Here is a 15,703-nt window from a genome sequence, read left to right as displayed (position 1 = left end):
TGAATTTGTCCAAAATCCCATGATATTCTTTTGTTGGGGTATATAGGGGCCTACAACTGCTAAATTTCTTTAAAACTGGAGACTAGACTTTTCAAAGCAGCAAAGTGAAGACAAACATACAGATACCACTTAAATAAATACACATTACATGTCTAAATTTTATGTCCTGTTCTGAAAATCTCTGCCTCTTCTGATCTATTTTACCATATCATCCCAACTCTCTGCAGTCTTGACAGAAGATATAACACCTTAAATTTATTCTCTTTATTTAATTATTTTCTATCTTGTTTGAAAGTAAGGAGAGAATTAGCTTCCCCACTGCACACTGAACAATTTCCTTTAACAGTACTGCTGCTTCTAGCTTTTTAATCCCTTTAACCTGTAGTAAAGGACTGAATCCTAATGATCATGACAGCCCGGGTCATGCAGGTCTTGGGTTTGATGCCTACTTTACAGCTACTTCTCCTGGAGTCCCTGACATTCTCTGTAACTTGCTAATAATTCACAGTTGGCCACAAGGATCCTGTATAGGTCTGACATTCTTAACATCTTTGTGTCCAGGATCTTTTTTTTTGCAGGGTATTTAAGCTTACATGTCTAAAAATAACCAGTAGAAGAGCCCAAATGACCTTAATCAGACTCATCTCAAGATCAGAGCTAGACAGAATCTATTAGTATGCTTTCTCACACACCTGAGTGAGTTTCCCTTTTTTTGTGCATGCTAGCCAAGATTTTAATACAGTATTGGGGCTGCCATGTTATTGCTGTTGTAGCTATGTGATCACACCTCCATTTATAATCCTTATCCTCTTTGGCATCTGGGTAGTACAGAGTTTTGTTCCTTCCTGCTCTGTCTCCAGAAAAAGCCTTAGCTCATACAGCTCCAGTCTCTCAATAAATATTCAAGCTCTTGATTCATCATTTAAAATTTAGGTATAGCCATTTATTTATTTGCAAAACCTACCACATGCTATTTTTTGAAATCTGTTTTATCTCCTTTTTAGGAGCTTGCTATTGTACTGTGTCTGATATTTTATTAGTGCTGTGCATCATGTCTTTCAAAGGCAGAAATCTTTTACTTGTGCTAAAGTAAGAAACAACAATGATCAGCATCTATAAGAAACTACAATATAGCTAACAAGGAAATACAACATACATATCATGGTAAAACAAAAATAGCAGTAATTTGCACTTGCATCTTTAATCCACAGTTTTTCTCTGCTGACTGTTCAGCTGGAATGAATTAAAACAATGCCTCTGAAGTTAGTGCTTGTAATGTGATTTACCCCAGATGAGGATACAATTCAAGTGCTTTATCATGGTTTTACAAGGGCATAGCTAAGTACAGACATTATACTCCCTGCAGTGCCCTGCACATACTCAAAAACTGCTGTGACTTCCCTCCTCCTCACCCCTTCTGGACTGAACCAGTCTCCTCTCCCCCTTGTCTGAGTAATGCTATGGCTCTTGCATGTCTGCCCACTGCTTGCTACACCCTCGCCTTGCCTGCCAGCTGCTGCCAGGGCATCCCTGTGTCCACTCTGGATGCACCAGATCTGTGCCAGGGATGGAGAAGGACACTCCTTACAGCTGCCAGGGGCAGCAGCACCAGGGCTCGAGCCACACACACAGCAGTCTCAGGCTTCCTCTGTTCCTGCAGGCTGCACCTCTTTCAGGCCCCATCTAGCTCTGGGAATTCAGCAGCCCCCTCCATCCACCTGGGACAGGAACAATCTCCTAAGGGAGATTTTGCAGGATCCTGCAGAAAGGGAACATTTCTGCTTCAGCCAGGCAAGAGTTCTACCAAGTCTGACCACAGGAGACAGGGATTCAATTCAAGGGGGGGCCACGACTTCTAAAACTGAAACTACAATTGAATGGAATTACTGGTTTGCCCTATCTTTGTGGTTTAATTAGGTCTCACACGCCTAAAAAGTCTTAAGCATGAGCTGGCCACTCATTCCAGGGCATTTGCTTAACAATTCATTTAGCATAACATGAATTTGTTAGTATGCTATATAAAAAGGAATAGGTCACAATTTGTCAGTGTTTCTGAACACTAAACCAAACTTTCCAGCCTAGCCCAGCTTCTACCTTAAAAACAAACACCTCAATATTTATTTACCAATTTGAGATGTTCATCTGCTCACAGTGCTCTCCCATCAAAGTATTACATTCCCTACGCAATAATGCTTTAAAATCAGAAAATGAAGGAGCACTGATTCACTAAAAATCCATTTACCACTGTGGAAATGCTGACAGAAAAACATCAGCTTTGGTAAAGCACGCAAATGGAAGCTGACAGTGAAGATTTGCTTAAAAATGTCACCCTTTTGGAGTAGACATTATAGAAATAAAAAATCAGTTGTAGACAGTACAGACTCGAGTGTGCCAACAAAAAATCCAGCAGGTGTCAGAAGAAAAGATCTTATTCTGAGGTGGAGATCAATTCTAAAATAACAGATATCTATCTTCATCATAAATTTCAAAAATGGAATATGCCATCCAGCAAATTTGCCCATGAATTTGATTTCTAAGTTGAAGTTTTTAGCATTGCTTAATCATTTATAAGGCAATCTTCAGACATGTATCATTTATTCCATCCCTTTAAATCAAACTTCATCAAACCCTTTTTATTCCCTTCCTTCCCTTTAAATCAAACTTCTCTGAACATGTCTCAGGCACTAGTTTTTATTGAAGGCTGTGAACATGGGACATTTAGGGGGAGTGGGTTTCAAGTCAAATCAATCTTCCTTCCTTCCTTCCTTCCTTCCTTCCTTCCTTCCTTCCTTCCTTCCTTCCTTCCTTCCTTCCTTCCTTCCTTCCTTCCTTCCTTCCTTCCTTCCTTCCTTCCTTCCTTCCTTCCTTCCTTCCTTCCTTCCTTCCTTCCTTCCTTCCTTCCTTCCTTCCTTCCTTCCTTCCTTCCTTCCTTCCTTCCTTCCTTCCTTCCTTCCTTCCTTCCTTCCTTCCTTCCTCTCTTTCTTTTCCTTCTGCCTTCTGTTTACAGACATGTAAAAACTTTGTTTACAGACATGTAAAAACTTTGTTTTCACTTTCATAAAGTTTATAATGAATTTTGTCTTAGTTTTCAAAATGATAAATCTGTCATCAGGATGAGAGAAGAAGGAATGGCTTTGATACTACACCCTCATTCTCCAACTGTGCTTTGACAAAGAGAAACCAAATCCAGTCCAAAGCTTCTCACTCTGGCTTAACTCTCCAGGCTGGTGTTTTGGTCAGGCTGAGATGATGTTCATTTTTTCCCACTGCAGCCCTCACTTTGATTTGCAGTGGTAGCTGGAAAGAAGTTTTGGCTGCTGCTGAGCAGTGCTGGCACATCACTGTCTGCCAGCACTCTCCCCATGAGCAGGCTGGAAGTGGGCAAGATCCTGGGAGGGGACACAAGCAGGCCTGCTGACCCAAACTGGCCAAAGGGATATTTCACACCATATGATGTCAGCTCAGACACAAAGGCTAAGAAAAGGAGGGGCTGAGGGAGCACTCATTAATTACAATGTTTGCCTTCCAGAGCAACCCCTCCATGTGCTGGAGCCCTGCTTCCCAGGAAGTGGATGGACATTGCTTGCTGGTGGGAAGTAGAGAATAAAAATTTTTGTTTTCTCTTTGCTTCTGTGCATGCAATCTTTCGCTTTTGCACAAGTAAACTGCCTTATCTTAACCTACATGTTGTTTCCCATCTATTTTTCTCTCCCACATCCAGCTGAGAAGAGGGACTGATAGAGCAGTTTGGGGGGCATCTGGCATCCAGCCAAGGTCAATGCACCACAGCTCTTTAGGTCAGCTCGGTCAGAGTCTCTAATGCCAAAAGGAGTAGGTCATTATCAAATACCTTTAAAAAAGAGAAACTTCCTATTCTGAGTGAGGATAGACAAAAGTAAATCTGAGTGAGGATATTATTAATTTGGAATCTCGAAACCTCAGGGAACATGCTTGTGTTCCACTGAACTTCATTTAGGAGAGTAGAACATACTCCCCAAGTGAAAAATGCACCTATCGACCCAAATTAAAGTTGTTATAGTGCTTAAAGACAGTTTTGGCATTCAACATCTTTACAGCCACAATTTCAGTTGTTGCTACTGTGGTGATGTCAGTAACTTCCACATCTACTACGCCCCTTTTTTGATGCTACAGTTAAAGGTAACAGATAAATCTGACTTTTTTAGAACAAGCAAGAAGATGGCAAGGCTTGCTCAGGGTCTCTGGCTACCAAAACTGAAGGAAAGCTTTATAGCAGCAGGAAAATTTGGTCCAGTTTTCATGCCACTCAGGACAGGAGGAAGAAGAATTACAATGAAGCAGGCATAATCTTGGTTTTATTCTTCTGCAACGTATTAGATGGTTCATGGACAGTGAAGTTCAGAGCTTCAAGAAGTCTACTGCTCCTTGGATTAACAATTCTCCCAGTGTTATAATCCCCATCTGAAATCAGTGTTCCAGCACCACAGAGCAAAATAGAAGACCCCAAACTGCACATACTGTATGTAACACACTTTGGAATTCGGCATGTGCTGGTGTTGGAATTGTTATTTGCACTACAGGAGAGGGTAGAGATTCCAAATTTCTGTGCTAGATGCTGTATAAGCCCACAATTAGGAGATAGACTTGCTTCACAAAAGAAGAACAATGTCTTGCTTGTATCTATTTGGATGCTGTGTGGGATAAATGAGCAGCAGCCTTTCAGTCAGTTGAGTCAACTTGCTCAGAATTTCATAGCAGATAATGAGGGAAACTACTCATGTGTCTTCTGCTCCCTTTGACAAGACTGGGCAAACACAAAAGACTACTTTTAAGATCACCACACAAATCTTTAAGAAGAAAGATCCAAACAAATGGCACTGCTTCCCATTGATCGCTGTACTTTGTTATTAAATGCATACACGGGCATTCTTATTGGGGATTTTTATGAAGTCTTAATATCAGCTTCCTGCTAATTGTTTTGTTCTTGTTTCTAATCTAAAAATCTGACAAAGAAAAAAGGGGTTTTCTTTAGCATGATGAATGATAGGACATTCAGATTCCTACTTAATGACAATTAATTTACTGTATACCCATGCAAGTTAAGATAGTTTTAATTAGTTTTTACAAAGTAAAAGGGTAACTTCATACTCTATTTAGATAAAAGCAGCTATTGCCTGACTAAACACATTCTCAATCAAATACAGAAGGTGAGCTGAGTGACCTTACTAGGATTCACTCTTATTTTAATTCTCTATTTACTGTTTAAAAATAACCCATTTGCATAATAGTGCAGTTTTTGTCTCTAACTCTGAAAAAATGCCTAATTGAAAAGTTGCTGGTATAATTAATCTCAAATGTGTGATCTTAATTTTTAAAAACAAACACAAAACAAATTAAAGTGTGCATTTCAAATCTATCTTAGTCAGAGTTGGTGAACACAAATATCCTTATTAAAGATGGTGTTTAGGCACCTTTTATGAATGGGATGAAATTATGGGCAAAGGTCAAAACATTTCCTGTTAAGTAAGAAGTGGAAACATTCTTGGGATGCAAAATATGGAATTCTATGTAGATCACAACATATACAATCTCTACTAACACATGAAGATCCTTCTGCAAATGCCATTATTTGTATGAGTACTGCAAAGTCTTCTGGTTTTCTCAAGTCTTCTGGTGTATATATGGGTATCTACCTTTCTAAAGGCTGAATAAACCCATTAGATCAAATCTGCATCCAAGAATGTGGTTTGGTACTGCTACTTATGTGCATTCAGACACATTCTCTCACAGTAGGAAGCAAACCCCTTGAAAATTTGAAATATCCTTGCTCATTGCAAGTGAAGTTTGAGTAGATTACCTTTAAAGTTCCCTTGCAACCCAAACTATTCTAGGATTCTATGATCCTTTTCAAGGAAGATGTGTCCATTCATGCAAGCTGGGGATTTGTCCTTGCAGCTGGCATGCAGCAGCAAATTTACATCACCTGAACCATGTGTAACAGCATTTCCATTCTGCAAGCTATTATCAATAGGCATTCAGTGCTTTAGCAGTGTGCCTCATCTTTCCTTATCTCTCTCAGAACCCAAATCAGAAAGTATTGTATTCTTAAGCTTTCAAGTAACCAAGTCTGCACGTTAATTTCTGGTTTAAGTCCAGACTACTTTTGTGAGTTTATTGTGTTTCTGCAGCATGCTCAAGGTATGTTACTGTGAATTCTTTATGCATGTTACTGGTGCAGTGAGACTGATAATAGAAAATTAATGTTAAGAATCCTTCATTAGCAAGGAAACAGAATGAAAAAAATCTTTCCTGCATAGTTTCACAACTATCTGTCTTGCCTAACTCTTATAAAAATTATTGGTCAGTCAAGTGCTTCACACTCCAAAGCATGTGTTCTGCAGGGCTAGCTATATGTATTCCTATATTCCTGTGCCTTCCAGAGGGAAACCTGCCAACACCCACGCTCCTTGAGATCACCAACCATGGTGTGCAGCCAACAGCAGGAAGAAGAAATCACATGTAAACAAAAAGTTTAAAATTCTACAGGAAAATAAGGTTGCCTAACATTATTGTATTGGTCTGTACTACCAAGCAAATGCCAACACCACCACCTTTTCTTGCCACCATTTTTTATTGCCCTCATCAGAAGGAACAGAGTACATCCTGAAAAGCATGTACGTATCTATGACTTGAGGGGAATGCTCTGCATAATCCCTTTTGGTTGATCAAAAGAAGCAGTAGCAAGCAGTTTGCAATGGGGTCCTCTCTTTTCCTCCTTCAACAGAGAAACAGAGACAGATTAGAGGACTGAAAGATACCGAGTGGATAAAGAAGGCTCTTAATATTGTGGAAATGTTATGGAAAACTAAGTTGGGATCCTTAAGAATTCAGCAAACTGCTTCACTTTACAAGTGGTCACTGGTCTATTGGTCCGTGATACACAACTTTTAAGTGCAGCTAGCACTCTCTGAAAGGTGCAGGGCATGCTCTCCTAACAGAAAAACAGATGTAAACCTTCTGTTAACAGAGAGCTCATCAGGGAAATACTCAGCCCAACTATGAAAGTGACTTACTGATTGCAAATAGAAAAGGACATTTTCAAAAGCACTCAAGCCCTGCTAGAAATAAAATTTATAACCTGTTTTCAGGAGCAGTCCTGCTCCTCTCCCTACTTTCTTTCAAAGTTTACTTTTAGGCTTGACATAACCCTTGTGCCTTTGGCAATCAATTCTCTGGCCCTCCAGCCTCATGAGGAGGCTTGTGTCGACTCCCACTTCTCTATCAGCACGGAGGCCTTTTGGGTCAGGCTACGAAGAGCCCACGTGGCTCCCTTTGCAGGACCATTGTCTGTATGTCTAGAAAACACCACTCACTGTCCATGGCATGCAGATACTCCATATGCAGAGCCCCGGCTCCCGCAGTGGCAGCTGAAGGAATGATGTCTGCGTACGGGCTGCGCTGGCCCGCCAACAGAGCCATCTGATGATAATATTCAGCTGGGCTGACGCCAGCGTGCGGAGCTAAAAAAAACCAACATAAAAGTACCGTTAATGACGTAAGATAAACAAGAAGGAAAGTTTTATCACATTGCTGGTTTCTCTGGCCATTAAAACAGCTTGTTTATTTTTTAATGCAATGCAATGTCTGCACTATGACACCACTGGTCAATATATTTCAAGCAATGGTACTGTAAAGACGCCATTCAAAAAAAACAGCACGGACTAAAATATTAATGAGCTTGGTGATCTCATATTTTTGTATTTATTATTAAGTGACTCAAAAAGTGACAGGCTGACAGCAATGGAAACCAATAGGATTTATTTAGTGACATAAAAAAGCAGGAAAACCTTCCTAGCATTTTATTCACATTTACCTCATCCCTGGCTCAAAGGAATCTGTCTCTAAGGTAACAGGGCAGCTGAACTTCCATAAGCATTCGGGTATCTGGAGTCTCTACTGAGGGGACTAGAAGATTCTCCCTACCATGTCCCTCTGTGTCTATGCTTAGGGGCAAACAGGGAGAAAGCATGATTCCAGGACAAATAATAGCTGTCCATGAACAACACAGGGTCAGTTTTTTAGGAGGACAGACTGAAGTCAATAAATGTGACCATCCCATCCTTCAAAGTTCATGTATAAATATACTTGACACACAAGCCTGTTTGCAGGGTCAAAACCACAGACTGATTAGACTCTACATCCCATCAGTGAGGTTATTGTGATGCAGTCCTCTGATAATGACTTGTATTAGCTGGTCTCTCATTTAAAAATAACATGAAAGTTTCCTGTTCCCCTCCAATTTTCAAGCAGGTTGTCAACTAATGGGAAACCCTGGACAAATACAAAAAATTGACATCACTAAGATCATCTCCTCTCAGCAGGCTTCAGGTGCTACTGAAGGTAAAGGGTCATTTCATGAGCTTGTGTAAGATGTACCCATAAAATAAGCTGGACTACCTCTCCTTGACCCTGACCCTGACCTGCCATGAAACTTGAGGTTAACCAGAGCCCTTCTCTCTGGTCTCTCCCTGTCCCACTTGCAAAACAGTTTACACTCTGGTCACCACAAGATGGTATGCAAGCTGGCCTAAAACATTTAGGGTTCCTTAGGTTAATGGGCTGCACCCCAAGCTGGTACACCAGATTATTTTTATACTCTTTCATATCATTCAATGGGATTTTTCTTTCATCTCAGCAGCTGAATCTTGAATGAAAACAAAATGTTGGGTGAAATTCTCTGAATATTGTTACCTACACAAAGCTAAAGATAATTTATATTTTCATTAGAAAAATCAGATCCTAAATGCAAACCTTATAAACAAAGAATCAAGATTTACACTTTTAATGTTCTTTTGAACATAAACAAGGCATTGGAATTTGGAGAAAAGTTAATTCAGCAACAGATTGCTGAAGTGTATAGTCTGCCTTTATTAATAACAAATAAAATGAAAAAATGCGCTTTTGATGTTAAAATGTTAAATACAACATATAAGAAAGGGTGATGAAAAATAGATGTATGTCAAACATACATCTAGGCATGGCATAAAAATGAGCTGAAATAGAATAAAAGTTGTTGTTTTTTTTTCCAAATTACAAAAGTTGTTGGTATTTTTTCCAAATTACGAATCGATTTCACAATTAATTACAATCTTTCCACTTTCTGTGAAAAGGTAAAGAAATTATTCAGACCAAATTTTAAGAGATGTGTAACTCACACTGAATCACTGATTTTAAAGTTTTACAGTAGTAGGCAACCATGGTATATTTCCAGACAGACTGAAAGTACTTCCTGAGCTTTCTGACATAAGTGTCTGGGTTAACTAACAGTAACATTGGCTGCAAACTTTAAAATTAACTGCTGCAAAAAACATAGTGAACACATAATTACTAAATGTTCCATATGCCAAGAAATGTTCTGGTGCTCTTAAAAGATTATTCTTTACTATTTCCCTCAAACATAAAAAATTAGCCTAGTGAATGATGTATTGCATCAAGGGCAAATGAAGGGTAAATGGGAAGACCCGCAGCCCTGAACTTTTTCCTGTTTATTCCCGGGTAGCTTCAGCTTTGTTCCCGTTTTTCTATAAGCGGAGGCATTTGCTCCCGCACAGTAGGCACAGCTGAGCTCCATTTGAGCACTTTCCTCTACACAGACCAACTCCATCCTTACCCCTGCTCCAAATCCTCTGAGAAGTCCTCAGCTACCCCTGACCCACCAAATCTGGTGGCTAAGGACAAGTGACAAGAGGTACGTTCCAGATTGTTCTGGCTCCTGACCATCCTCAGATCTGTGAGCTGACAGACTGAGCCCAATAGGACATTGATCTCATTATCTAACAGTCCTAAAGCAATTAGGCAGCAACAGAAATCTCACTATGGCTTTCAGAAGAGCAATAACAACTTCCAAGGTTTCACAGTTCAAATGCTCTATCTCTTAAGCCTTGGTGTCCTTTATGTTATCACCACATTATGTGCATGTACCCCTTTAAACCACAGGAGTGTTTCATTTGCAATCTAGAAGTGCTCAAGCCATGATTTAGATTCTCTGATCCCAGGAACTCACATCCGAAAAAAGGCATTTTATTGTATACCTGATTGATCATACAACAGACTGTGGATTCCAGGGAACAAACCTGCAGCTTTACAACAGGATGCTGTTTGATTGAGATATCTTCAATGCCTCAATCAAGTTACTGTATTTTCATTGGATGCTGCCAACACCAGGGCTGTGGCAACTGATCAAAGATGAGCTGTGAGCCTCCAGGAAGTTTAGTAACATGTATTTGTTTAAAACCTGAAGAGAGATGCTTAAGCTAGTCAATTTAGCATGTACTTATGACAGATTAAGGCTGTGTATACAGTCAGCAATCAAAACTCAGGGGATGAGCATTAAGAGAGAGTGTACTCAGCTGTACTGTCCACACCTGAGTGTCTCTGAAAGGCTGGGAATCCAAGCTACATAGGCTGGTGGGAGAAATCTGTCTTTCTGAGGTGGAGTTGAGGCAGGGTATTTCACAGACCTGAACTGACACCAAACACCTGCACTGCAGACAGACGAACCCTAGCACCATCATAATTATGACAGAGCTCCAGACTCAGCTGCTAACATGCCAAGTGTCCATTTGCTGGGGAACTGAATAGTTCCTTGGGGCTTCACTGCCTACAACTCACTGGACTACAATGGCAGAACAACCAGAAAGATCACACATTTCTATACTGTACACATCTACATTTAGGTGCCAGAATCTGAAACCAAATTCTACCCTGTGACATCTCTGGGTGTTTCTGGAGCATCAGTTGGGTGCTGGCTGACAGAACACCATGTGCCTTCATTTTTGCAAGTGAATCCAGTGTGATACACCTGAGACCAAGACTGTATACAGCTTAATGTCATAGGTGGTGATAGGTCATTCACACCTTCCTTTATGTGCCACTAGAACATAGCTTAAGCATAAATGAAATGCTGCAGGAATGGGACCTGAAGAGTATTGAAGATAGCATGGTATTCTGCACATTAGCTCCTGTGAAAAAGCCCAGATGTACACTACACGAGTTTTCCCAATATATGTCATTACTTGATAGTTCTGTCATTGTTGTCCTGTATCTAAAGCTCCAAAGCTCCTGAAGTTAAAACTTGCCTTTCTGACAATTCAATTTTTTTCCTTAAAACTGTTTGTTTTTTTTTTTTTTTTTTTTAATCCTTCTGCTAAAACAAAAAGGGTAGAATCAGGAAGAATTCATGTAACATCCAAAGTGCTGCTAAGAAAGCCCTATGTGCACGCCATATACCTTGATTGACAATGGGTCATTAAAATTTATTCTCATAAGAATATGTGCCCATAACTAATGGATTAAGGTATATATTCTTATAAACGAGGATTAATTAGTTATCCGTTTGGATAGGGTGCACTGCTCATTTTTCAAATTCAGCTAAAGGCAGTTTAACTCTGGTAAGTTTCTGAATTCACTGGGAAGATCTTTTCCATAGTTAAAGTACCAGTTTAATTACCCTTCTCTACATTGTTGATTCTGAGCATGTTATATTTTAGTGCTCTTCAGTAAATGCTACAATTTTGAAATGTCAAACTGCTTATGCTTACCCACTATTGAAAAACCTACTATAACAAGACAGCTTTTTTTTGCAACTCTGTTGATGGCTCACTTTGGCAAAATTCCCACTCAAATGAATAGGACATGTGCTAGAATAATCACAAGAGTGATCAGAGGAGTTCACTTCAGCCCAAGTAGCCTGAAAAGTAAAAGCCATGGTTATACCAAGATCTAAAGCACTGAATTTCAAGAATACTGTCCACCATTTAGATTAAAAGGGACAATCTTGATCATCAGCCACTTCTACATAAGCATCATTTCATTTATCCATATCGTTGGCTAGGATAAACTGAAGTAATTCTACAAAACTTTAACAGAACTATTGACTAAATGTAACTAGTCAGTGCATGCTTTTATATGATCGAAAAATGCTATTTTAATTAACAAGTCTTTTGTGCCTGAAGAACTCCATGGTTATATGCTGACACACAATCATAAAGAATCTGACTCAATTCAGTGCAGGTACAATGGATTTTTTGGAGACCAGAATTACACCCCATGTCAGCTCCACAAACAAAAGATATCACAAGACATACACCACCCTTCCAGCATAAATTTTGAATGAGGCAGCTTTTTTTTTTTTCTTCTCCCTGAAGTTTCAACATTTGTGAGATGTACAAATGAGCCATCATCGGCTGATGAAGTATTGAAACATTTATGACATAATGAATATGTCTGACAAACCTGGTGAAGCTGCTTTGAACAAGGGGGAAAATGTTGACAAGATTAATATAACTTAAGTTGCTACAATGACAGAAAACAGGAAGCCTGTCTGAACCCACCGTCTGTTGGGCTGAGTCCGCGGGCTGCCGAGATCATGGAGAGGGATGGGCTGCTGTGCAGGGACCTGATGTAGTCCATGTAGGGGTTAATGTATGGGTGAGGGGTGCTGAAGGGAGACTCTGATGTTGCAGCAGGATTTCGGTGCGGGGAAATTCTAAGGAATGGAAGCTCTGAGTATGTTGGGCTACTAGATAAGGCAGAAGGCCTGGAAGAAACAAAAGGAAGAAAAACAAAACCAGCCAGGTTATCTATACAATAAAGAAAAATACTATAAAGGTAAAACACTTGTTTCTTGAAGAATAACAACTGGGTTGCACATGTACTGAAGTCAACTGCCTGGAAAGAAAAAGGTTGGGAAATTAATTCTTCTCTGTCCCCATTATTAGCAACATTTTTCTGACCAATTTTACCATGACTTTATATTTGGTTTAATCTTTACACACCTCAATACCTTTCCCCAAGGAGTTAAGGAGAAAATAATTTCAATTAGTGCAAAATATGCACACTGTATTACACAGTAATTCTTACTGCAATATGAAATACATACTGAGATTCAGAATCATTTACATCTTCAAAACCATGTGCCTATTGAAAAAGGAGCTTTGAGAGCCACACCTGCAACCATGCCCTTCATTTGACAGTTTACTCTTTCTTAAAGTGCAAGATGGCATGTTTATACAGAAATCACTTCAGGAGTCCCAAACTTTGCAAGCCATTAAAACAGATGGGTTCTTTGGAGCATTTTTTTCTTGCTGTTGCTGCCCCTTCCCATGAAAAATGCACAGAACATGGTGGCAGAGTAAGAAAAAATGCTGCATATGTGTGTTTTTAGTATGGCCCCAGTGACCAATGTTTTTTATCAAGACCCCATTAATTAACTGCATCATTTTTGTGAAGGGAAAGCTTGGTGCCCTCTCATGCTATGTGCGATGAACCAAGGCTTAAAGCTGACAGAAGACAAATAACCCGCCATAACCTCCCCATCATCCCACCCTGTCGATAGGACAGTGTCTGGGCTCTGCTTGGAGACTTTTCTCTCACAGCATCCCATCTCCAAAGGCACTGGAAAAAGTTCAAATTTCATCACAAGGGGCTGGAGTGCCTGCCCTTGCCAACCTGCTCTTTGGCAAAAGACAATGATTAAGCCTGTCATGCATTTGCTGTAGTCCAACTGGCTGACCCGAACTAAATGCCTTTTTGTCCCTGTTTTTCCAATTAATTTAGCATATATACAGCACAGATACAGGCAGCAGCTGTGAGAGCAGTGAGGGCAGCCTGTTCCTTTGATGCTGTTGGCTTACAAAGAGTAATCAAACAAGAAATGTATTTTTTTGCCTTTAACATACACATATCATGATCAATGGAGGTAGTTGTCATCACCTAAAAGGCCAACAGAACATAATCTTACATAGGAGCCAATTCTGCCCTGCCATCAGCTTGGAAATGCAAGCATGTGAGTGGGACAGTGATCAAAGTCATGAATTCCTAACATGACGCCAGCTTCCCTGCCACTAAATCCATAAGGGCTTGTAAAATCTGAGGAATGAAGATTTCTCCTGATGTGTTTTTCTCCCTCTTTTCCCTTTCCCATCTGACCTTTTTTGTGTTTCTTGCCCTCCAACAGCTTTCTGCAAGGTAAGCCTGTTTAGCCTTCCTGTATGAAAATACCTCCTAGCTCCAAAGTTTGTTAGGGAGCTGCATTTTGTGCTAGCAGCAGGTACCAACAGTGCAGTCTGGCACCTGAGCAAAAGACCCACATAAAGCCAAACCACTCGCTAATCATGCTTTCAACATATTTGAAATGCACTGAGAACCTGAAACCAGAAGCTACTTTCCACCACTGTGCAAACCAGACATCTCCTTTCCTCAGAGAACTTTTTGTTTTACAGTGGAAGTGCATCTTTTACCTTGGTACTATGAAACCACACCAGATGTAAAATATTCGTTGTCTCCTGATTCCCTATGAGGCCAAGATTGGTTGGCAAGAGCTTCAAAAATCGTGGTGATGTAGGAAGGAAAAGTACTACAGCTGGGTATCACATTACAGAGTGAATTTCCTATCCTGGCAGTGAGGAAAATATAGAAGTACAGCAAATTTAACACAAGAGTAACAAAGAAACTAAGTCTGGATGTCATTTTACGAGAAATTCTTTCTAAATGTGATCCCAACTCATATTTAGAAACACGAAGAGCATGCAGACAGGCTGGGACCCTGGCCTTATCTGGTGCATATTGAACTTTTCTGTTTAAATGCTTATGCATTTATGTTTAAATGAACTTTTCTCTTTAAATGTTTATGCAAGAAGGCTGAAAGTCTGTATCGGCCTCAGTGATTCACTCTCCAGCTGGCCAACAGCCAGATGCTGCCGCAGGAGCAAGATTAAGAGCCAGGCTGTCAGCTTCTGCCTCCAGATCCTGCAAGAGCCATTCAAGGACACCAGGACTCAGCTGCTCTTCTCCTCCTCAGCCCTGCCTCTTTCTCTCTCTCCTCTTCTAAGCTCCTCAGTTTTCCTAGGATGCTAGGGAAAGGACACTAACCTGGGTAACATCAATCAACAGCAGGCATATAAACAGTATTATCTCAGGCAGAAATAAGGAGTCATCAGATTCCACAAAGAATTCCCAGCTCTGGACTCTGATGTTACCTAATTTCTCTCAAGCATCTGATTTTAACATGTTGCTAACTTCTGTGCTCACTTTCAGTCTGGACTTCTCTACCTCCTCTGTGCTCCCAGACTCCCCTTTCCCTACAGACCCATTTTCCCTCACGCCTTCTTCATCTGCTCTCAGGCCTACAATTTGAGTCATCCTGATTTATTCTAATAAACACCACATATCCTTCCTTTCCCTCTGTAATTAAATTTCACTGTGAACATCTTCCACAAGTATTAACTCCATCCTTCAAACTAAAATGCAGCTTTTAGTAAGGGTGATGCCAAACACCCTTACTGCTGCTTTGCAACCTCATTGTTGGAATAACCTCTGTCCTGTAAGCAGCAAAAAGTACAGCCCATACAGCCCAGGAGTGGCTCTGCACATTCTCATTCAGTGACAAACAAATCAAATCTCCAGATGTGGGTGGCAGTCCATCCCCATGATTTTTATTTCACATGTAGAGAATAATAGAATGGTTTGGATTGGAAGGTACCTTTACAGGTCATCTAGTCCACACTGTCATGAGCAGGGAAAGAAGCTGGGACTCTCCTTCAAACTCAGGACCCTTCAGCACAGCATCCTGCAACCTAGCCATGCATCCTGTTGAATGGAGTTCTGTCTTGGGTCTGAGGCTACTTCATGGGATGCAATGAGGCTTCACCATGAGAAGAGGCAA

The 15,703-nt window shown here is 40.3% G+C and overlaps 1 protein-coding gene across 1 annotated transcript in view; it reads right to left on the bottom strand.

The window, feature by feature from the left end:
- The window catches only part of GLI3 (GLI family zinc finger 3), a 206,734-nt gene that overhangs the window by 59,156 nt on the left and 131,875 nt on the right, over window positions 1–15,703 (bottom strand). Inside the window, exons 5-6 of the mRNA XM_058032310.1 lie at window positions 12,372–12,577; window positions 7,353–7,499 (exon numbers count right to left, since the gene is read on the bottom strand). Of these exons, the coding sequence (XP_057888293.1) occupies window positions 7,353–7,499; window positions 12,372–12,577 (353 nt within the window). The remainder of the gene's footprint in view (window positions 1–7,352; window positions 7,500–12,371; window positions 12,578–15,703) is intronic.

Source organism: Melospiza georgiana, chromosome 1 (genome assembly GCF_028018845.1).
Source record: "Melospiza georgiana isolate bMelGeo1 chromosome 1, bMelGeo1.pri, whole genome shotgun sequence".
Classification (NCBI taxonomy): Eukaryota; Metazoa; Chordata; class Aves; order Passeriformes; family Passerellidae; genus Melospiza; species Melospiza georgiana.
The sequence above is the reverse complement of the archived record's forward strand: the minus strand, read 5'-3'. Positions and strand labels throughout refer to the sequence as shown.